Source organism: Malaclemys terrapin, chromosome 1, assembly GCF_027887155.1.
Source record: "Malaclemys terrapin pileata isolate rMalTer1 chromosome 1, rMalTer1.hap1, whole genome shotgun sequence".
Lineage (NCBI taxonomy): Eukaryota > Metazoa > Chordata > Testudines > Emydidae > Malaclemys > Malaclemys terrapin.
In genome coordinates this window covers 167415372-167438977 of record NC_071505.1, presented here as the reverse complement: position 1 = coordinate 167438977, position 23606 = coordinate 167415372, and the positions used below count along the sequence as shown (strand labels likewise).

At 43.4% G+C, this 23606-nt stretch overlaps 1 protein-coding gene across 2 annotated transcripts in view; it reads left to right on the top strand.

Moving 5' to 3' along the window:
- The window catches only part of POU2F1 (POU class 2 homeobox 1), a 188669-nt gene that overhangs the window by 150656 nt on the left and 14407 nt on the right, over positions 1–23606 (top strand). For both annotated transcript variants that reach the window (XM_054046408.1, XM_054046402.1), the window contains 3 exons: positions 709–803; positions 3651–3824; positions 15911–16052. In XM_054046408.1, the coding sequence (XP_053902383.1) occupies positions 709–803; positions 3651–3824; positions 15911–16052 (411 nt within the window). The remainder of the gene's footprint in view (positions 1–708; positions 804–3650; positions 3825–15910; positions 16053–23606) is intronic.

Sequence of the window (23606 nt, the reverse complement as noted above, 5' to 3'; positions counted from 1 at the left end):
TTCTGAACTTGGACTCATGGTGCACATGTGTATCCCACCTGTGAAATACAGATAGGGCCCACACATCTCAAAGAACCTCCAGTTACAGATAAGTAACCTCAATTTTTGTGGTGCAACCTAAAGAATGTTCAGTACCTTATCTAACATTTGAGATCGACTGACTCTTTAGAAAGGAGTAGTTGTTATTTCTCTGTTTTGTGTTTGCAAGTGATTGGATATGTTTCTTCGGTGTGTTATACTACTTTAGTCTGCTAAAGCCATTTCATTCTTCATTCATTCTAAAGGGATGTTCCAACAGCTGAAATGTATTGTGCAGAGTGTAACATTTAATCACCTTCATCAGTGGCTTCAGTTTATTTGTACTTGGTTCTTCAACCCTCAGCTGTCTACTAACTGTTTAAGTACCAAACCAGAAAGGGAAGGCCAAATGACACCTCCCAGGCATTAAGCTGATAGTACTGTCATTAGATGAAACACTTCCTACATATAATATAAGTGCAGCCCCAGTCAGCACTTATTGTGTCTGCATCACAGCCAAAGTAATGCTGAATGTCCCTATGCTTTAGAGGAATGCAGGGGAATTGTGGACTGAGAATTAAAGACATTGGAGATGTCGGCCTCTCATCTATCTCCTTTTTTTTAATGAGTGTTTCATATCAGACTGCTTCTAAAGTTTCTGAAACTATTTGCCAAACCACCTCTTTTCAGGTCTCCTGCAAGCGCAGAATCTCTTAACGCAACTACCTCAGCAAAGCCAAGCCAACCTCCTGCAGTCTCAGCCAAGCATCACCCTCACCTCACAGGTCAGTTTTCCTTCTGCAGTTTTTCAGCAGTTCTTTGAGGGACTCAAACTAATGTGCAAGATGGGCACATATATATTTGTTTTAAGAATGGAAGTTAAGCTACTTAGTCTTCTCACTTTTCTAGATGACTACAATACAACAGAAGTGCCAGCTGCAGTGATAATTATCGTCATATTAAGGCTGCATAATAGTTTCCCGTCAGATTTCCATGTTTTCATTCACTCATAATTTACCAAAACTTTTACTCTTTGGACTGAAATTTTCCATGCTTGGCCTTTTCCTAAAGGTGGAAGTTTTTAGTAGTTTGAACAAAAATGGTTGAGTCAATTTTGAGTACAAGTGGAGTGGTGGAACAATACCCTTTTCCCATTATATTAAACATTTTTTGCAACCTTGTTTTTAATAGATTTAAAACCTAAGGGCTATATACTGATATTTGGCATGGAAATAGCCCTCATTGAGTAAAAATGCCTTGAACAGTTCTAGTGAAAAATATTTTTGATTTGACTAAATTATAAGACTGAAAACTTCATGTTATATAGTTAGAATAATTTTTGCATATACTTTACACAGCTAAAAGAGGCCATACTATTCAGGAGTGTGCAGTTAATTTAGCTGCTTACTTGGCAGATGTGTGGGGTTTAAGGCAACATGTCCATAGGAACATTAGCATCAATTCCTCCACTTCTTTATAAGGTTCTCAGAGTTCCTAAAACTTGCAGGAAAAGGGCTGAGGGCTTTCTAAAGTGTGCAAGAGAGGGTTTCTCCTGGAAGTTTTCCAAAGATCCTGGGGCAAAGTGGTCTATTTTCTAGCCAAAGAATTCTATATTGTTGCCAATCTTTTGCAAGTCAGCAGGAGAGTAAAGCTAATTTTTAGCTGTTTTTCCTTTATTTATTTCTTTAAAAAAAAAAAAAAGAAGAAGAAAGAAACATTTAAAAAATTGTTTTAAGAGCCTATTAAAGCTCTACGGTTAAGCTTTCAAAACTCTGGAAAAGTAATGTTAAAGTGCCTGCAGCTTTAACTCTGCTTGCTTGTGTTTGTGCGTTACAATAGTCTCTAATTATATGATCACATATTATTTCTGAAATAACAGAATAACTATCACATGTTTTTCTTTTAATGCAGGTAGTATTTTGTAGCACATACTATTGCGTCTGTTACAGTCTGTGAAAGTCCCATATATGAAAAGTACATAGTAACTGTACTTGTATTGCTTACTACATTTTCTATATACAATGCAGAATAGTGGAAATTAGCTATTCTAGTTCACAGCTTGGGGAGCTTCACGTGTCCCTAACAAAGATTTGCTCTAATATGTAACCTAGGGGAAAAAAAGAACTTCAATAAAAATTGAAGTCAGATACGTTTGTATAGTCCAATATATCTTAAGTAAGTTTAAAATATTGGGGGGGGGGAAATAGTGTGCGACATATGTATCTACACTTCTTGAAAAGATTGTATATTATTTGAGCAATAATACGTGATTGTGTAATTAAAGACAGTGGCCTAAATCCTCTCCCCCACGCCCCCCGAACCACCTGCTCTGCATTGCAGAATATCACTAGCGCTAACCCAAGTAGAAAGCCACCTTAGTGAGCCAGTTGGAGGTTCAGCTTTGTAGGAGATATGGCTGTAGCACTGAGGTGCTATGGAATGGCCATTTGGGGGCTATTACCAACCAACGCAATTTAGAGCGATATTGAGGCTTCTCTGTGTTGCATTGGGGGCATAAACAGCATCAGAATTGGGCCGAGGGCATAAAATGGCATAAAACCATCTTTGCCCAAGCCCCTCAGCGGCACTGAACAGAATTTGGCCAAAGAAGAGGATTCAGCTCTGTATTTTAACAATGCATACACCGAAGGAGGTGGAGTAAAGCACCCAAACTTCAGGAAATTCCAACATTCAGATTGTGTGCAAAACCTTAACTGTGCAACCCCAATGTTCTCTTAATATATTTTGATTGTGTGAAACCTAGCCTGAGTGTGGTTTCCATAGCGCACAGACATATCTCGGGCTCTTACTGAAGCCCTGTATTCCTACTTTTATATTGGGAAATGATCTTTATAGCCTAATTGTCAGGAATAGCAAACTTTTCAGTAGTTTCCTAGGAAACTATCTGGTTATGCTGGGAAAATCAGAGACCTAAAAGAAATTCTTTTCTGCGAGTTGTTTCATTTATTTTTTTAAGAGGAATTATTGCCATATAATGTCACCATTATAAATACTCTTCTTGTGAGCAGTCTCAGCAGAGGTGCCAAGGAGAACAAACTTCTCCCCTCCCCAACCGCCCTCCCCAAAGTGGTCCCTCCAGGTCAAGGTTGTGTCACATTCACAAGGGGGAATGTTAGGGATATTTGTGCTGCTGCTGCCTTTGCTGACCTTGTTCTGAGGAAAAATAGAGGACTTGAGTCTGTAGAGCTGTCAACTTGATACTGCACCCTCAGTAAATTGAATTTTAAAATAATTAAAGGGGATGAATGCCAAACTCTCCAAAAGTATTGAAATGTATTAAGAGTAATGTTGAACTGTTCTTGGAGCAGGTAGAAGGCATTGGTAAACCGGTACAGTGTATCTTTTGTTTTTCCTTGGCTGGTTTTGACAGAGTCCTTCTTGAAAGACTGTATACTAATACAGTACAGTGGATTGTGGTGGCCTTTATTTGAGCAATGTCAATAAATTTGAGAGCACTTTTGGATTTATTAGAAATGGTATATATATTAGTATCCAACCTGTCTCCTGTGGGAATCTGGACTCCCTAGTGAGATTTATTTCCACTATTTTGTGTTTAAAAAAAAAATCTTTGTTTGTTTTTTTTTCCTCTTCCTGTCTCCTGCCCTCAACAGCCAGCAACCCCAACGCGCACAATAGCAGCAACCCCCATTCAGCCACTTCCACAGAGCCAATCAACACCAAAGCGAATTGACACTCCCAGCTTGGAGGAGCCCAGTGACCTTGAGGAGCTTGAGCAGTTTGCCAAGACTTTCAAACAAAGACGGATCAAACTTGGATTCACTCAGGTAAAATTGAGTAACACTATACCTCCCAGTATAGGGTTAAATCAGTTTTCAGATCTGGAGAGAGGGGACAATAGCACCCCCTCTTAGCAGTGCCTTCTTAAATAGAATTAAGTTCTTGTCTTTCCCTTCTATATGAGGGTTCTAGGAAAGAACAGAAAAGGCCATACACATCTTACTTGCTCCCTTGTTGGTTTTAAAAGGAAGCCATTTTCCCAGCAGGTGCATGCGTTTACCAGCTCAGGCTGTCATTGAATGTGCGCTATTCGGCCTAGAAGATTTAAAAAGAATAGGTCAAAACACTTTAAAAGCTGCCCTCAGAAATGCAACCTCTAAATCATATAGCACACTGCACCGTTCTAAGTGTTTGAAGCTGCTTTAAATGTTGAAGGTTTTTATCATTTGAACTCATTTTCCTATTAAATATTAGTGATTCTGTATTTGAGGTTTAAGGCTTGCAAGGATCCGCAAATGAGAACTCAAATGGCAGAGGAGAAATCTTAAAAGATGATTCAGAAACAAGTTTTGAAAAGACAAGTTGAATAAGAAAATAATAAACTTGAAGAAAGCATATGAGGTTTGATCACCACGCTGGAATAGTGTCCACATTGAATACTCTGAAGACAAGCTTATCAATCTTCTTTCTTTCACCAGGTTCATATGTAAACAATTGATGATAAGGAATGAACTGTTTTAGGGTTAGAGCAAGGAAGTAGGTGCCCGGACTCCTGAGTTCTTAAAAAACAAAACAAAACCCCACTTTTGCTATTAAGTATTTAGCAGTGTTTAAGTGAAGATAGAGGAAAATTAAGGGAAAGCAACTTCCAACTTATAGGGCTCATCAGAGCAAAGGTTCACTTGTCTGCTTACCTAAAGCCTGATGGTGAAATCCATTTAGGTGGGTGGAGTCAGAGCACAAGAACCCAAGCTGAAGAAAGTAATTTTGAATATATTGAATATGTTTGGATGAAAGGTGCTATTAGTAGTGCAAAGTATGATTATATGTTCTATTTTCTTGTTGCTAAGTGACGCTATGCTTGGATCCAGGAGTTCCTTCTTGAAAATATCAAAATTAAATGTTTTGTCCTCTTAAAAATTAAAATCCTATGTCCCTATCAACAAGTCTAGTAGCATGCTGTTAAACATTAGCATGTTTTGCTAGAGGAAGGAGCAAACAAAAATCAGAAGTCTGAATTCAAAGCAGCCAATCCAATTGTTTGTGAATTCAGAAGAAGTGAACCTGCTGTAGCTGAAAGCATATGTCCAAGGTCAGATTTATTTTTCCGACAACATTCTAAATGCCTGAAAAATCAGGGTTCATAATACAAGTTCCTGCCAGAATCTTTATTACCGCACAAGAACAGGTTGTTCTTCGTAAGATGAAGAGAGTTTTGTTGACATGATCATACTTCAGTCTCTCCCTCATGAGGTGAAGGAGTTACTCAGATATTATGGTGATAAGCATGGTATAAAGAACCCATATTGAATAGAATAGCTTCTCTTGCTTGACCGAGGATTTCTAGTTTGTGCTCATCACAATTGTGACAATTAGCCTGCCTTGCTGTGTCATTGTGAAATGATTATGCAGCAGAAACCAGGATTTTTAAGTTAAGGGTTAACTCTCCTTACTGACACTGTCCTGAATTTGTACTGTGGAGGAAAAAGCAGACACAATAACTCAAGGATTCTAGATCAGCCCTGGCTTTTGAGCTTAGTATCACAATTCCAGTATAATACAAAGGCAATTTCCCTTTGTTTAAAAAAAAAAAAAAAAAAAAAACTGTTCTAAATGACATAGTATTTACTTGATTGATCCATTCTTTGAGTAAATATATACATAATTTAGGCAGTGTTTAATGATAACTATTACCTAATTACATAATTGTGTAGTAATTAAGGATTTTATTACTAAGGTTTCCTATAGTTACATAATTAGATTGCATGCCAAAGGATAACAGAAAAATTCATTGCCAATGACATAGTAGGTTATTTTCAAACTCATCGGATTTACTTTTGTTCTTTTCAAAAATAATTACAAGGATCTAGTTTGTATTGTACACTAATTTCCTATTACATTCCATTTTGGGGTAATATAATAAACTGGTTTTGACTTACGATAGTTCTTTATCATTTTAAAGTAAGTGTCCAAGTCAGATTAATTTAGGGGTTTTATATAATTTAATTTCTTTTAAAAATAGCTGCATGTTTGATGCATTTAAATCCAAGCAAAGTATTCCGTCTGAGATAGCTGATAATCCTGGAAATACAGACATTACCTACATCCACACTGACTAGTTTAGATGTGTTCCTACTACTATAATATCTTGTGATGTAATACAAACGGATTGGAATATTATCTTTTGTCACCTCTCTTCTGGCACGAATGACGCTATTTTAATGAAGTGTAACTGCTCATATTGTGCTCCATATTTGTTTTCATTGGTCTGTAAGAGGATTCAATCGTTCTATGAAGTGGATCAAACTTGTTTATTGCAAAGTATCTTTATCCTCTACTTCAGAGGTGGGTGACTCTTTGCTAATTCCCATACAGTAATGCTTTCACCTGTCACTGAAATGATACTCTTTGGGGGAAATTGTTCACAAAGAAATGAATAACTACTTCTTCAAGTAGTATCCCTATGTGTGCTCCACTTCAGGATGTGCACTTACACGTGCACTCGTGATTGGAGATTGTCTGTGCCCTAGATATCCCTCTGCTCCAGTATGAGGATATTTGGGGGAGCAGAGTCACCACCACTGCAGGTCCTTCTCAACTGCCTGCAGCTTGAGAGAATGTGGTAGAATCTGTTAGCTTGCCAAGCTGTTTGCTATTTCTCTTGCTTATTTTTTCTTACTCTGTTAGTAGTTTATTTTGTTTATTTTTCTGTTATTTAGCACAGTTTGTATTTGGGGGGAGTGCGCCTTCCATTCTCGTTTGTTTTTTCTTAGGCCTCAATTCATGGTCTTGAGTAACAGGTTATGCCCATGATCCTGGGCTTCAAGCCCTGCCACACATGCCATAGGTCTTTTTCCCTGCAGCAACAGATGCTTCTGCCTCCACTGCCTTGGAGAGACTCTCATCCCCTCCAAATGTATCTGCTCAGGATTTAAAAGTAGACCTAAAAATTGAGGGACGACAGGCTAAAACTTTTGTTGAAATGTTGCCTGGGACCTGCAGGGTCTGAGTCGGACTGCCTTTCCCCCTTCTATATATTGGATTCAGTTACTCAAAGAGCCCTGGCGACCATCACCGCTCCTGCAGTAAACAGACATCTTGGGGACCCCTCAGAACTGCTCAGATCATAAAAAAACAAGAGATTCTGTTCCCCAAAATGGGGTCAAAGAAGGAAAAAATCACCCTGTTGATTCAGCTCTCAGGAGACCTTGCATCCAAACAAGGGTTCTTCTGAGGCCCCTGTCTCCTCTGGTACCAAGACCCTGGTACTGGCTAGGAAAACCACACCACGTACTGAGAAGCCATGTTGTAAACACCAGAGTTGGCACTGCACCCAGCACCTCTGAAACACAGTGACTTTAAAGTTAAGCTGAAATCTTCATTGATACTACCTTCCACAGCCAGCAAAGAAGAGTGCACAGATAGCACTTCAGTACCATTTCCAGTGCCACCCAGTGCCAGTGCCACCTGACGGTCCTTACTTGGAGTCTCCGGTACTGTCCAGGCTCCTTTTCCACAAGGATCTTTGGATCCTAGAAGAACCTGAGTAGTCATTGCTCAGAGTTACTAAGAGATACTCTCTGCTAATACCAACTTACCTCCTGGAATTGATCTACCCTACTTGTGGTGACTCATCCTCAGTACTGATGTGGTCACTGGTTCCACACAAACCCATGGAGCATACTGAGAAGAGTTTCTGGCTGGTATAGACATATCCTCCAGTACCGTCTCACCAGCCAACCAAGATTCTACTTCTGGTACTGATGCAGTTACAAGATCCTCTCTGGTCTGCAGTGCCTACTTGATCCCTTGTACCCAGCCACAGGTGCCTATACCAGGGTTGGGGGGGGACTCCAGGGGGACTATAGCCCCCCTACTTTTAAAAGTGGAAGGGCCATGCCTGCCCATTTTTTAACATGGGCAGGCGTGGAGTGGTGGTGGCAGGGGGCTATGCTTCACAGCAGTAGAGCTGTTAAGATGATCCCCAGTCTCTTCCCAGTGGGGGGCTGAGGTGGGCTTTAGCCCCCCACCACCATGGGCCCCCCTCTCTCCTCCTCCTCCCCCTGAGGCCCCACCCCCCGGCCAGGCCATAAGCCAGAGACAGACCATGGTAAAAGCCATCCAGAGAACCCAAGCTGCTGTGGGGAGCCCTGGACCCTCCTTGTGCCTTGGGCAGCGCACCCCAGCTCCCCGCCAAGGGCAAATGGAGGGTCCAGGGCTCCCCACAGCAGTACTGGCTCCCGGGGCAGCTCTTACCACGTCCCAGCTCTGGCTTCCGGCTTGGCCGGGGTTGGGGCCTCAAGGAGAGGAGGAGGAGCAGGGGACAGGGCTCCAGGAGAAGAGGAAGAATGGGGGCTGGGCCACTGTCCCAACGCCAGTGGGGCCCTCTACTTCTATGTAGGTTCCGGCGTCCCTGGTACCAACACCACTTGCCCCTCTGATGGACACAGGGATGACATCTCAACTGATTTTGAGGTGGCCATACAATGCTCTACTTTCCTGGTCCAGCCTGTAAGAAGTGAGTAACAGCATCCTGAGTACACCCAACTTAGGCTTAATTAATTTTCATCTTTATTTATAAATTATAAGTGACAATAATTCTGACAGTTTCTCAACATATATTTATGCCAGACAACAAACAGATAAGACAGAACAGGTAGGGACTCAAGTTACCAAGTTCTGGGGTACTGGGAAGCTCTCCTGCACTTCATGGTCAGTCCCTGTTCTCCGGTCCAGTCCTCCAGTCCCATTCCTTTAGTTTCTGAACTGGCAATCTGGACTTGGGCCCTTATTCACTTGGTTTTTTTATACCTTTTCATATTATGTATTCATCAGCTTTCCCCCAATCAACATTAAGCATTGTATCTTGCATAATCCAGACAATATGCATGTGAAAGCTTTTTACACAACTTTCGCTGTTTATACTATTTTTATGTCATTATGTCCTCATATCACCTTGCTCTTGATTGTCCCAGTAATAGGGACTTTTAGCATTGCATTTTGTGTATTTATTATACCAGTACTTTTCAACCTTTTTTCATTTGCGGACCCCTTAAAAAATGTCAAGTGGAGGTGCAGACCCCTTTGAAAATCTTAGACATAGTCTGCGGACCCCCAGGAGTCTGCGGACCACAGGTTGAAAACCACTCTATTACACTATTTAACTTCCTCCAGCACACTAACAAAACATCACCTTTATCCAATCAGCAAGAAGTATTATCTAAACAAATCTATATAATAGAAAAAGAGGCAATACTCACGCAGGCAAAAGCTAGGCCAAGACCTTGGCACAAATATTATCATATCCAAACTCAACCTATTCAACCTATTTTTACCATTCAAACATTCTTCATCTTAATATTTCCATGTCATAAATCAGCATATGTGTATCATGAATGCCATTCTACATTATTCGTTAACCTTTATTTTTTTATTTGAATGGGTAAGTTATGAGGGAATACAATGACCTATGTCAGCATTTCTTGTCATCTTCATACATCGGTTTTTAGGGGAATTTTTTTTTGCTCAAGAGTTCTAGCATCATGCTTGTAAATTATTAAAAAGCCTTGCTAGTAATTTTACCTGTTGCATTTTTGAGGGGCGCCTTTTATTTTAGGGCCTTGAAATCAGTTTTTCTCCAATAAGCCTCCCTCCCTTGAGATGCACCCTGAGCAAGAAACCCCCTGCAGGACATACAGCTGGCAAACCTGGCAAGGAGAACCCTGGGTGTACTGCCCCTTCTCTAATGACCTATCTCAGTGGTCTTATTGGAGCTCATCGGTCTCGTCTGGCGACTAACTCCTACAATGTTCCATTTCATAAGAGGACGCACCAAAAATCACCACCACCATCCTTGGACCCTGCTCCACAGGAACAACTTGTAGAAGAGCTAGTGACAGCAGGGGAAGAAGAAACACCACTATGATGGGTTTGGTCACAGAGACCCCCTTGGGACTGTCACCTGATGTGCTGAAATTATCTCTGAGCCCGTTTTCTTTGCCAGCTTGGGACTCCAGAACCCTGTCTTGTTGAGCCAGACACACTAGCCTGCTGCAACACAGACGCAGGGTCTGGGCCACGTCCCCAAGGCTGCAGGCTTTAAGTGAAAACAACTCTGCAGGTTACCTGAGTCCAGCACCCAGACACCTAGCTCCCAGTGGCATCCAAACCTCAAATAAATCTGTTTTACTGTGTATAAAACTTATACAGGGTAAACTCACAAATTATCTGCCCTCTATAACACCGATAGAGAGATATGAAGAGCTGTTTGCTCCCCCAGGTCTTAATCACATACTCTGGGTTTACTAATAAAAGTGATTTTATTAAGTTATAAAAAGTAGGATTTAAGTGGTTCCAAGTAATAACAGACAGAACAAAGTAAGTTACCAAGCAAAATAAAGTAAAAACACGCAAGTCTAAACCTAATACATTAAGAAACTGATTACAAATAATATCTCACCCTCAGAGGTGTTCCAATAAGCTTCTTTCACAGACTAAACTCCTTCCTAGTCTGGTCCAATCCTTTCCCTAGGTACTGTCCTTGTTCCAGCACCCATCTCAGGTGGTAACTAGGGGTTTTCTCATGACTGGCCCCCTTTGTCCTGTCGTCAAATGAAGTAGACAACATCGATCCCATTTGATTCCATCTGAGAAGGAGCTAAAACAGCTAGACCGTTGGGCTGCAAAAGCTAATCCTGTGCCTTTTTGCAGTTCAGAGTAGCCAATTATCAAGACCTGATGGCAAAATGCGATTTTTGCAAAATATTCCAAGGTTTCTTTTTTTATTGAACACCTGCTAAAGGACCAGAGGGAAGAATTCCAAGCCCTCATAACAGGCCAGACAATCACCAAGGCTTCTCTCTAAGCCTCATTTGATGCCACCAATACAGCTGCACATTCCATAACTATAGCAGTAGTCATGCACTGAGCTTCCTGACTGTAATCCTCCAGTCTCCCCTGGGAGATACAAAAATACCACCCCTTCAAGGAGCCCAAGTTGTTCAGTCATGCCACAAACGAGTCTCTTCATTCACTTAGAGACTCCTAGGTGACACTATGATCTCTGGGCATTTATACACCTGCAACAAAGAAAAAATGCAGTGTATCACAGATGGCTCAGCTCTCTCGCCCAGTCCACTACCAGCTCATGAAACCAGTTCAACCTGGCAAAAATAAGCCTAGAGTCATTAAGAAAGAGGGCAACCTCTACAATGACTTGCCAGTGGGCAACATCCTCAAAACAACTATTTTGACCCATTGGTCTAGGGTCATGAACTGTCTCTTGCTCCAGATCCTACACTGCGTCTATCTCCCCTCCAACCCTATGAGGGTCATTTTTCCAATTTTCTACCTTCCTGGGAGCTCATCGCCTCAGACAGATGGACCTTGGAGGTGATTTCTGTACATTTTTTCCATTCAGTTCATCTCCTTCCTGCTTGCCCCATCCTTCCCCATCCCTCTTCAGGGCCCTTCTGACGAGTGTCTCTTGAGGCAGGAGATCCAGTCCCTCCTAACAATGGGGGTGATAGAACCTGTTCCACTGGGCTTCATCATGAAATGGTTGTATAACTGATACTTCCTTGTTCCAAATAAGAATGGGATGTAGACCAGTTCTGGACTTTAGGACTTTGAACACCTTCATCTATGCACAGTTGTTCAGAATGGTAACCCTAGCAGGGACAATTCCCTCCCTGGATCTGGGAGATTGGTTTGTTCTTCAGTCTTCACAATGCTTATTTTCACATAGCCATGGGCCCCTTGCAGAGGTTTTTCCTACATTTCGTGATGGGCAGGGATCACTATTAGTATTGCGTCATATCCTTCAGCCTCTCCACTGCCCTAAGGATCTTTAGCAAAGTCCTCTCAACAGATGCAGCTCATCTTCTCCAAATGGGAATAATCTTCTTTTCCTACATGAACAATTGACTCCTAAAAAGGTCATTCCTTTCTTGAGATACAGAAAGCAACCAGCAAGCTCCTATTTCAGTTCACTCCCTGGGCCTCCGCCTCAATGTGGAAAAATCGTCACTCACCCACTGAATGCATTGACTTCATTGGGGCCCACTCTGGATTCATCCACTGTCAGAGCATACTTGCACACAGATAGGTTTGCCCCAAAGTCCAGCTTCAAATCACAGCAACTACTTGCCTACAACTTCTGAGCCCTCTGGTATCCTGTACTTTGTGATAGCCTTAGCAAGATTACACTCCCGATGTCTTCAAGTGTGGCTGAGAACTGTCTACAATCTCCCAACAAGCATAGTCTATCCAAGCAGGTGTCCATACCTTCAAGGGTTCTTGGTTCTCTTTAAACTGGTGGAAGGAGCCACAAAAAGTATGTGTGAGAGTTCTGTTCTTGCAGCCTCTGCCCACAGCGATCATCACAAATGGACACCTCTCTGATAAGTTGAGGCCCACACTTTTAGAACTTAGCAACTATGGGCATATGGACCTCTCAGGAGCCAATCCTTCATATCAACATACTAGAGCTTAGAGCGGTTCACTATGTTGCCAGATCTTCCTACTCCACATCAGGGGCTACACAATACAAATAATACTCAACAGAGCAGCAAGGTACTATATCAGTCAACAGGGAGAAGCAAGATCCTAGTCATTATGTGCCAAATCCATAAGACTATGGAACTGGTGCATATCACAGTGCATGTAGATCTTAGCGGTTTATCTACCAGGACTGCAGAACACAATGGTGGACTCTCTCCGCAGCCATATCCACATCGACCACAAGTGGGAGCTGAATAATGAGGTATTCAAAAGGATATGTCTTACCATGGGTCATCCGGAGATAGATCTCTCCATGACATCATCCAATGCAAAGTGCAGATGTTTCTCTTCAAGGGGAGGGCACAGATGCAACTCAGCGAGAGATGCCCTAGTCATCCTTTTGCCTCATGTATTGCTATACACTTATCCCCCAACGTCTTTATTTCTCAAGATCCTAAACAGATTGAAACAGGAAACATTAGTAGCCATTCTTATAGCACCATTGTGATTGTGATAGATGTGGTTCTCAGAGTTGGTTTACGTGTCTTGGCAACCACCTCTCTCTGCCTTCCTGGACAGCGAATCTCCTCATGCAGGAGTCAGGCTTCATCATGCACCTCAAGGCCTGGCTTCTATGGTGCTCTCGTATAGAACAGGACTGCTCCCCAAATGTGTACAAACAGTACTGCTTAATAGTAGAAAACCCACAACAAAGAAGACTTGTCTGCAGAAGTGGAAATGCTTCCAGGCTCCTCTCCAGTCCTGCCTGACCCACATTCTCCATTACATTCCAAATTTAAAAAACACTCATTTATTGCTGAGCTTGATTAAGGTTCACCTGGCTGCCATGCAGTCTTTCACTTCCCCCTCCCCAAAAGGTTTTCAGTCTTTACTCACAGTTCCACATCAATCAGGAAATTCACCTACTGGTGTTTTATCCCAAGTCTCACTCGTCAAGAGAAGAAGCAAACCTCCATACTCGGTATAGGAAAGACTTTCGCCTTCTACCTCAACCAGACTAAACCCTTTAAGCTAATCTTGATCACAGAATGAATGAAGAGGCATCCTATCTCTACGCAAAGACTGTCCAAATATGTTTTGGGATGTAACTTGACCTGTTATAATGCTTCAGAAACCTGTCCCTCTTCTAGAGTGTTTGCCTGTTTCACCAAGGCTGAGTCTACCTCTGTGGCCCTACCGAAAAGCATGCTCTGCAAATGTGAGAAAAGCATTTCTCACATTTGCAGCGCAGTCCTCTGATCTCCAGTGCACGTTTTCCCAGCAGTATGCTATCGTGCCTGCTTCCAGAGCTGATGTGGTTTTCAGTGATGCCATTCTATAGTCTGTACTCATTCTATCTCATCAGCACCCTCCTCCATAACTGAGGTACTGCTCAAGGAATTCCTGAAGTGGAGTACCCATAGGGACTCTATTCAAAGAAGGAGGAGAGGTTACTTACCTTGTGCAGTAACTGGAGTTCTTCAAGATGTCGTCCCCCTCCCCCCCCCCCCCCCCCCCGTGGATTCTTCACTACCCACCCTACTTCCTGTCTGTCTCAGTCTCTTCTCACTGGACTTCCTTGGTTGAGAAGGAACAGGAGTGGCAGTGGGTCCACCCTCCATATATCCTTGTACCATAGCATAAGGATATCTAGGGCACAGGTGCAGACCCACAGACACTGCTGATGAAAATCACCAGTCAAGAGTGCACAAATGTGTGCACATCTGAAGTGGAGCACCCATACAGACGCACATCTCAAAGAACTCCAGATACTGTACAAGGTAGATAACCGTTCCTTATTTAAGTTAAACCAAAGGGCAAATATTGGTAGGAAGAGCATAAATAGCAGAGTTGGAAGTTGTTCAGGGGACTGTCACAAGCCTCCTAATAAATCTGTCCAATCTAAGCACAGATCAGAGCCATCTCCAAAATGGTTGAAATAGCAAGGTTTCAGCTGCATAAACCCTGCTAGAGCATCCACATTGCCTCTCTGGGAGCCAGTTAATGGGCTTTGGAATACAAAGAATTATGGGACATATGAGGTAACATCTCACAATTCATACAGGTTTCCTCTTCTGACCTCGTAGCTTGGTGAACCATCAGTCGTTTTAGTCTACTTTTCAAATCCACATTGGTATCTTTTTTTTTTTTTTTCCCCTTTAAATGTGTTGTGCAATTTACCAGGCTGCCTGTTCTTTTTCCCTGGCTTGGAAGTAGCTACTCTTCATTCCCTTAGTTTGTTGGTATGAGGCTGGGTTGTGGGACTAGCTTTAGAGGAGAATACAGTAAGCACTGTTCACAATCCAACTAAATCACTTTTAAACTACAATGTGTTCAACCCAACCAACCCCCTCAATCTTTTTATTTATTATTATTTTTAAGGATTTTTCAGCTCTATTGTAAAACAGGTTTTAAATTTTGTAGATTTAAACTATATTAACTACTCCTCCTATACCATGCTGTTTTCTTTAAGGTGGTTTAAAGTATATACCATGGGCAGGACCTTTGCCTTTGCACAAACTGCCAAAGGATTTTTAGTGACCACAAACAGGAATTAAATTTTCCAATGAAACTTTAAAATGATAGCTCCTGAAGAATAGTGCTCTTGAGCTACCTGCAAGATGGGTAACTCACTACTTACTAAAAGGATAGAGACATCTTCTTCTGAGGCATCAGGCCACACTGGGTTTTCTTTGGAGGTCTCCAGTCCAATTACTGATGGGACTCCCTACTATTTGATTTAATTTGATAAGAGCCCACCCCTGTGCGTAAAACACTTTAAGATCCTTTTATGTATAAATGCTAGTGCAAGCAGAATGCTTGATACAGAGTCAAAACCCTGTGTTTGGAAAAGTAATAACTCCAGATGTAGTGGTAATGATGGTCTGGGTGGCTGCAAATTTCCTGACTTCTCTTTGGACAGACATGTGATGTTGATGGAATAGTTGACCATTATTGAGAACAGTTTAACTTTTTTCTTCTGCTTCTGAAACAGATCCGCTGGAGAGGCTCAGTTTGAACCTCAAAATATAAAATCCAGTAAAAGTTGAGATGAGTACCTTGGTTTATGGACAGATCTGATCCTCTCACCATCTCCAGGATGTTACACTGAATTGTTGCCCTGAAATAATTAGTATTTCCCAATTCTTTTATTTTAATTTCTCTTTTTTGGGGTTAAGTAGGTACATCTTCAATTCTGCTGCCAGGAGTTATAGTGTTTGCTGTAAATGCTTGAATTAATATTTGGTGGGATGTGGTGCTCCGTGATAATGTAGAACCAATCCAAAGACACCTGAGATATCCTGGAAAGAGTTCAGATTAAAGAGAGTGAGACTTGGAAAGACTGAATCTTTTTTATCATCATCTGGATTGGCATACGTTAATGAATCCCTCTATCTTTCTCTCTGTGCAGGGTGATGTTGGGCTCGCTATGGGCAAACTCTATGGAAATGACTTCAGCCAAACTACCATCTCTCGCTTTGAAGCCTTGAACCTCAGCTTTAAAAACATGTGCAAGTTAAAGCCACTTCTGGAAAAGTGGCTCAATGATGCAGGTGAATGACTCTGTGAACTTCTTCACAATCCCACCACAAATCCAGTGGGATTTTGAAAAATTGTTTTACTCTTCTGTTTGGTTTGGGCCTTAAGTCACTTGTTACAAAATCCATCAAGCTTCCCCATCTCTTCTTGGGACAGGTAATTCACAAGGATAAGGGTAATAATAGCATTGGTAACCACACCAAGGGTCAACAGGCCTTTGAAGCAATTCCCATATAGTTTTTGGATATGTGCTCTGCAGTCAGTGGAATCATTGGCTGGCGTGAGGGAAGAGTGTACACTACATGGTGTGTGTGTGTGTGTGTGTATGCGCAAATGCATATAACTTCTAACTGTCCTCTAGATACCTTTCCCAGTTGGGTAGTTACAGGAGGGTTGCACACTTCATAGCTAGTGCAGGCCAAGCTCACTGCATACACCAGCAGCTCTCTAGATTCATCCAGTCCCTCCACAAGCTCCCTGTGTGCCACCCTCCTTCCCATACCATGGATTCTGTGCCCCCTCCATTTCTCCCTCTCTCCATGCTAGGGGCTCTGAGTGCCCCCCCACACACACACCATCCACCACATAATATTATTTCTCCTTTTCTTTCTCTATGGGAGATAAGTCATTCAGGGTGTTGACATTTTAAACTCAGACAGTGAGCAGAGCTGAGATGGGGGCATTGTTATGTTTGAGGTTGTTAATGGCTGCCATCAACTAGTTCTTTAATCTGTAGACAATAACAGACCTGGTTGAAGCTGAGAGGTCTTCTAACCATTTGTCCCCCATTTCCTCCTAGTTTTCCAATTTTCATCAAAATCAATGGAATTCTACTCACTCATGCCTAGAACATTACTTGAAATTTTGGAATTGATTGAATGCAGTACCCAAAAGCTATTGCATTACAGACAAACAAAAATGCCATCCAGTTTAATGTAGGGCCTCACTTTGCTTGGTAACCAAAGAAATGTCAGCAAAAAGTTTTTCTGCCTGGTTCTGTGGCATCCAACACCAAGGTTTCTCAGAGGGTGCTCCAAGCCCCTAGGGCAGCGGTTCCCAAACTGTGGGTTGTGACCCCAAATGTGGTCGCACCATCAGCAGATGGGGTTGCAGCAATCCCGAGTGTGCAGATTATGCCATTTTGCTCCACAGAGCATGGCCTCGCACCTATGTTGCATGTAAGGTCACGGTGCATAGAGGACACTATTTTGTTCTACAAAATGGCATGCGCTGTATAGTGTGACTTCACGTGCACCATACATACAAGGTCACGCTGTGTGGAGGACACCAATTTGTTCTACAAAATGGCATCCTCCATGCGGCGTGATTTTGCACACACCAGATATGTGAGGTCACACTATGCAGAGGATGCCATTTTGTAGAGCAGAATGGCATCCTCCATGTTGTCTGGGGTCCTGGAAGAAAATACTTCATTAAAATGGGGTCATGCTGGCAAAAAGTTTGGGAACCCCTGCATTAGAATTTTATCCAGCTACAATTAAAGTCAGTTGAAAGACTCCCATTGACTTCAACAGTAGTTTAATTGGAACCTAAGTAGAAGTACATAGAAGGATGTAGCATCTCAGCCAGGGCCCTGTGTATTCCATGATTGTGCAACTTGCTACAAAATTGTACTCCAGGATTTCAGCTTACATTTTTTTATTTTTTTTATTTTTTTGTAAATGAAAGTTTCTGGCCCTCATAGTTGCAAAGATAATCTTGGAAACATGAACTGAATGTAATTGATGCCCATCTGAGTCTGCAAGGAACCTAGAACAGTAGTTCTGAGTGGTGTGAGCTGCCCTTTTCATCTCACTCGGGGCTTGTGAACTCCATGATTCTACAACTGAATTCATTATTTATTATTATTTCAGCATTTTGCTTCCTAGCTGACCTGTCTTCAGCTGCCTCTTGTCCTGCACCCTTTCCAACAATGGGGAATTAACTGGATTACAGTGCTTCCTTCACTGTTCTATAGAAACAGGAGGGTAGGGAGGCCAGGGAGCCAGAGCTCAAGTCCAGCTTTCAGAGAGAGAGAGAGAGAGAGCCAGAAGTGTGTGATGGCCATCTGGGCTATCTAAAGCAGCAGTTCTCAACCGGGGGTCCGCAGCCCCCTGGGCGTCCATGAGCCCTTTCAGGAGAGCCGTGGAGCCCCACGGCTAAAACCCGGTTCCCCCAAGCCCCAGCACTTAACTCAAGCGGAGTTGGCTCGAGCCCCACCAGCCCTTGCCCCCCCTCTGCCCAATAGAAGTAAAACTATGCCTATGCCCAAGGGTCCCTGGAGCCCCGCGCTCTCCCTGCCCTCCAGCCCCTGGCATTTTTATAGCATGTTGAAGGGGACCTCAGCAAGAAAAAGATTGCGAACCCCTGGTCTAGCAAATATAGCATCAGACAACACCTTGATAGCTGAGATGAGCCACTGAAGCTGACTACTAGTTCCCTCCTTCCCAAACACACGTGGAGCAGGGGAAGGAGATTCTGTGCTAGGCTGCTCAGACAACTGCTGAAGCTCATAGAGCTGGGCTGTGGGGAATAGTGAAAAAAATCCATAATTAAGAATTATTGCTGAAAATAATCATTGATGAATTGTACATCAATAAATATTTTAACTGTCATAGTAATGTGTGTTTGAAGCATGAGGGATGGGAATGAAGGATATTTCATGGAGATTCAATGAATTAACTTTGCTGTGGAATGTAGGGGTTCTTCTTCAAGTAGTGTACCTACAGATGCTCCACTCTAGGTGCAATAGCACCCCCTGTGCCTTCAATCAGAGATTTTTCAGAGCAATGTCTGTTCGGACTATGTGTGCATTAATCTTGTGCCCCGTCCTGCTTTATAGCACTGTGCAGGCAAACCACCCTCAGTTCCTTCTCAATCACCTTGGCCTGAGACTGACCTCTAGTAGTTGTCCCTTCAGATCTCCTCAACCTTACAGTTAGTTAGTGGTTGTGTTAATATTAATGTTACTTCATTGTAGTCAATAATTTCCTTTACTTAAAAAAAAAAAAAATCTCTTTTCTATACTATATTTAGATAAGTTTTAGATGGTTAGACATTTTCTGTCTGCATGACGATGCCTGGTTGTCCAGGCTTTAAACGCTGTTTATCATGCCAGGAGGTGATCCTAGTTAGCGTCAGACATTCATGATGTATCCAGGGCCTTGCGAAGTCGCATGTCACTCAAAAGTATAACTTTTGCCTGGCATTGAAATCAAGAGCCAGGAAAAACAGAGAAATTAAGCTTCGCCTCCTTATGATGGGGCGCTCGCTACATCCAGCCTCTGATGCAGCTCAAGGGACCCCCACTGTACACCAGTCCCCAGGTAAGTCTGCTGTCTTGGAGCACCACACTTCCAGGATGCCAAGAGGAAGATACAGGACTCCTCTCACAAGCTTTCGAAGGAACGTGCCCCAGGTTCCCCTGGTAGAGATTCTACCTCTAAAAAGTCGAGGTTGTTGCTACCCTGGCACCACCGGCTTTCCAGTTAGGTACTAACGAGACTCCTGGTCCCACTGGTACCCAGAGCACAGCTAGCCTGTGTGGCAGCAGGGCTTCAGCTTCAGAGACACCCTTGGTACCAGCATCCAACAAAGGCAGGAAGAAGAGCTCTTCCTCTGCTCCCTCAGTACCGAAGAAGCCCGCTCGGGCTCCAACTGCGCCTCCCTGAGAGTGCACAAAGCACTTGGCACCATCAAAATCTACAGCACTGACAACACCCCCAGCCACAACTACTGTACTACACTTGTCAGCCTCGGTACTGATGCCCCTCGCAGTAGTGCAGGATCTCCATGTTCCTCGGGACCTGCTTATATTGGAGACTGCTCAGCTCCGACATGCTCTCGATATCGAGGACATCCAGATCACCTGAGGTGTTCCTGGCACCGATTATTTCACCTCAGATTTCTCTAGGCGCTCCATCATTCCTGAGTGAACCAGAGGAAAAGACTTCTGTTGAGGACCTCACCTCAATCTGACAAGAGTCAGTCCAGGGCTTTCTTCCTCACTCCTTCAGAGGTCCCTTTCCAGAGGCTTTGACTGAAGCTGCAGCTGTTCACGGCCCATGATTACCACCAGTGCCTTACTGGTATGAGCACCTTTGGGTGCCTCCACCAATGCCTTATGCTTCTCCTCGGCCATATTGGGACTTCAGGCTGTTTATAGTCAACAGTTCTCCGGACATCCAGTACTACCCACCATGGGCAAGAACAGTTGGCATCACCTACTCCCTCCAAGAAGACCTGACCCTCAGGAGGAATCTTTTGAGGAGCCAGAGGCTAGAGCTGATGAAGAGGTTTCGCCTGCAGCCAATATCTCCTCTTCATCCCCGGATGAAGCAGCTATGTCTCCCCTCTCATCCCTGGTGGATGATTTTAAACGCTTCCAGGATCTGATCAAGAGACTTGCAGACTCCTTACAGATTCCACTTGAGGTTACGGAACCTCATCATAAGCTGCTCGATATCCTCCATTCACCGTCAGTGGCCTGTATAGCATTACCTGTTAATGAGGCTTTTACATCCAGCAAAGATTGTTTGGCACACACCAGTACAGTGTCCATTCCGCCTACATGTAAAAGAACGGACAAAAAGCGTTATGTCCCAGCAAAGCGCTTGGAGTTTTCATTTTTCCACCCCTGACCTAACTCCCTGGTGGTAGATGTGGTGAATGAAAGCTTTAGGCAGCACCACACAAAATCAGCACCTCACAATAAAGGCCGCAAGCATCTGGACCTATTCGGGAGAAAGTCTTACTCCTCAGCCTCACTTCAATTCAGAATTTCCAATTATCATGCCTTGATGGCAAAATATAACCATATCAAACTCGCATCCTTTGTCGACCACCTATCTGCAAAACACAGGGAGCAGTTTCAAGTGTTTATGGCAGAAGGCCAGCTATTGGCCAGAACAATGTTGCATGCCTCCCTCAATGCTGCTGACACCACTGCTTGTTTGATGGCTAAAGCGTTGGTAATGAGAAGTCTCCTGGCTCCAGCTCTCTCATTTCCCTATGGAGGTTCAGATCACAGTCGAGGACCTTCATTTCAGCGGTTCTAAATTGTTCACAGATCGCTGGATGAGTTTCTGCAAACATTGAAGGATTCCAGAGCCACTTTGCATTCTCTTGACATTTATGCCCCTTCATACAAGAGCAAATTCAAGTCCCAAACAGCCCAGAGATTCCCCCCCAACCCAATTCCTCCTCCCTTAGAAGGCATATGAACCAGAGAAGGAAACCATCCGCTTCTCAGCCTTCTGCCTTGGACCTGTCCATCTTCAAGCAGCAATTTTGACATGTTGGTCAAGGGTCTGAATTACCATCCTCATCCTCTCCCACTGCACCTGCCCCCCTCCCTCCACCCCTGCCTGGTGACCGCCTTCACCACTTCATGCGGTCTTGGGAGTTGATCACTACAGACAAGTGGGTCTTGGAGATTGCATAATCTGTGGAGACAATCTACTTCGAACTTCCACCAATCACCCCCATTTCTCATCCCTCTGCAGGGACCCCGCTCATGAGAGCGTACTGTGCCAAGAAATAAGTGTTCTCTTATGTTGGGGGAGCTATAAAACCAGTCCCCATGCAGCACAGAGGTTTTATTTAAGGTACTTCCTGGTACCAAAAAAAGTGGAGACTGGAGACCCATCCTAGACCTGTGACTACTCCACACCTATGTAAAGGTGTAGAAATTCAAAATGGTGATACCCACAGTAGAGGATAATTCCCTCACTAGAGGAAGGGGATTGGTTTCCAGTCCTCGACACTCAAGATGTGTATTTCCCCATTGCTATCTACCCATCCCACAAATGATTCCTTCGTTTTATTGTTGGCCAGAATCACTTCCAATATTGAGTTGCTCTCCTTAGATCTGTCATCTGCCCTGGGGTCTTTTCGAAGGTCATGGTGGTGGTAGCAGCCTAACTCCACAAGAAAGAAATTTTAGTATTCCCTTGCCTAGATAATTGGTTACTAAAAGGCTGCTCCATAAAGATGATGTCTTGGGTAACTTCCAAGGCCATAGACCTCTTTCTCTAATTGGGTCTACAACTGAATATACATAAATCCACATTGACCCCAGTCCAGAGCCTAGAGTTCACAGGGGCACATCTCGATTCAGTGACAGCAAGAGCCTACCTTCCTCAGCACAGGTTCATGGCCCCCTCCAACATAGCGAACATGATTCAACTTAGTCCACACACCATGGTCAGGAACTGCATTCAATTGCTGGGCCACATGGCGGCCATGACCTTCGTGACAAAGCATGCCTGACTTAGAATATGCTGCCTCCATGGATGGCTCAGAACCATTTATTCAACCACCAAACAGTCTACAGATGCTCCTTTGTCTACCTGCCTTTGTGAAACAATACCTTGATTGGTGGAAGAACCATCACAACGTGTGCACAGGAGTTCCTTTCACATATCCTTCCCTTACAGTCATTATAATGACAGACTCCTCTCTGCTAGGCTGGGGAGTGCATCTAGACGCTTAGGTGATCCAAGGCAAGTGGACGTCGCAGGAGACGACGCTACCTATCAGTCTCCTGGAACTCGAGGCAGTCAGATATGCTTATCTCTGATTCCTACTACTAATAAAAGGAAAGCACATAAAAATCATGATGGATAATATATCATGCATATTTTACATCAGCTGCCTGGTAGGAGCCAGATCTCCCGCCCTTTATAATGAGGCACTCAAACTTTGCATATAAACCCAGATTATCGTCACAGCAGCCTGTCTCCCAGGTATCCAGAATGTGACTGCAGATGCACTCAACCGACAATTCTTCCAAGACCATGAATGGGAAATAGATCCCACATATTCCACCAATGGGGCACCCCCCAGATAGATCTTTTTGCCACAGAGGCAAGCAAAAAATGCACTCACTTCTGCTCAAAGGCAGATTGGGCCACCAATCCTTAGGGGATGTTTTTCAACTTCAGTGGTCATCAAACCTACCATGTGCATTCCCGCCGACTCCCCTAATAGCCAAGAGAGAGATGGGGCCAGAGTCATCCTAATAGCCCCCGACATGGCCCAGGCAAACGTTGTTTTCTTACTTCCTACAGCTACCTTCCTTGCCCTCCGATCATTCTTCGCAACACTCCCCACCTCCCTCTCCCACTAGCACAGGAGGATTCTTCACTCCAATCTCAAGACACTTCATCTCAAAACGTGGTTAATTTGATGGCTCACGGGGTAGAGACAACCTGTTCAGACAATGTAAAAAGTGTGCTACTAGACAGCAGGAAACAACCTGCTTGATATACGTATTGTCAGAAATGGTCTCCTTTTGCCTGTTGGTGTGGCTGTAGACAGCTTTCACCAGTGGACTGCATCACTTCCAGATATACTAGACTACACTTAAGCCCTAAATATTTTTGGTTTATCAATGAGCTCAATAAGAGTCCACCTGGCAGCCATCATGACCTTTCACCCCTCTATAGGGGGCTAGTCCATCTTTATCCACCTGACCATAACAAGGTTTCTCAAAGGGCTGGGAAACCTCTACCCACCAGTCCAATGTCCACCTCCAATATGGGGCCTCAACCTGGTGCTTAAATGCC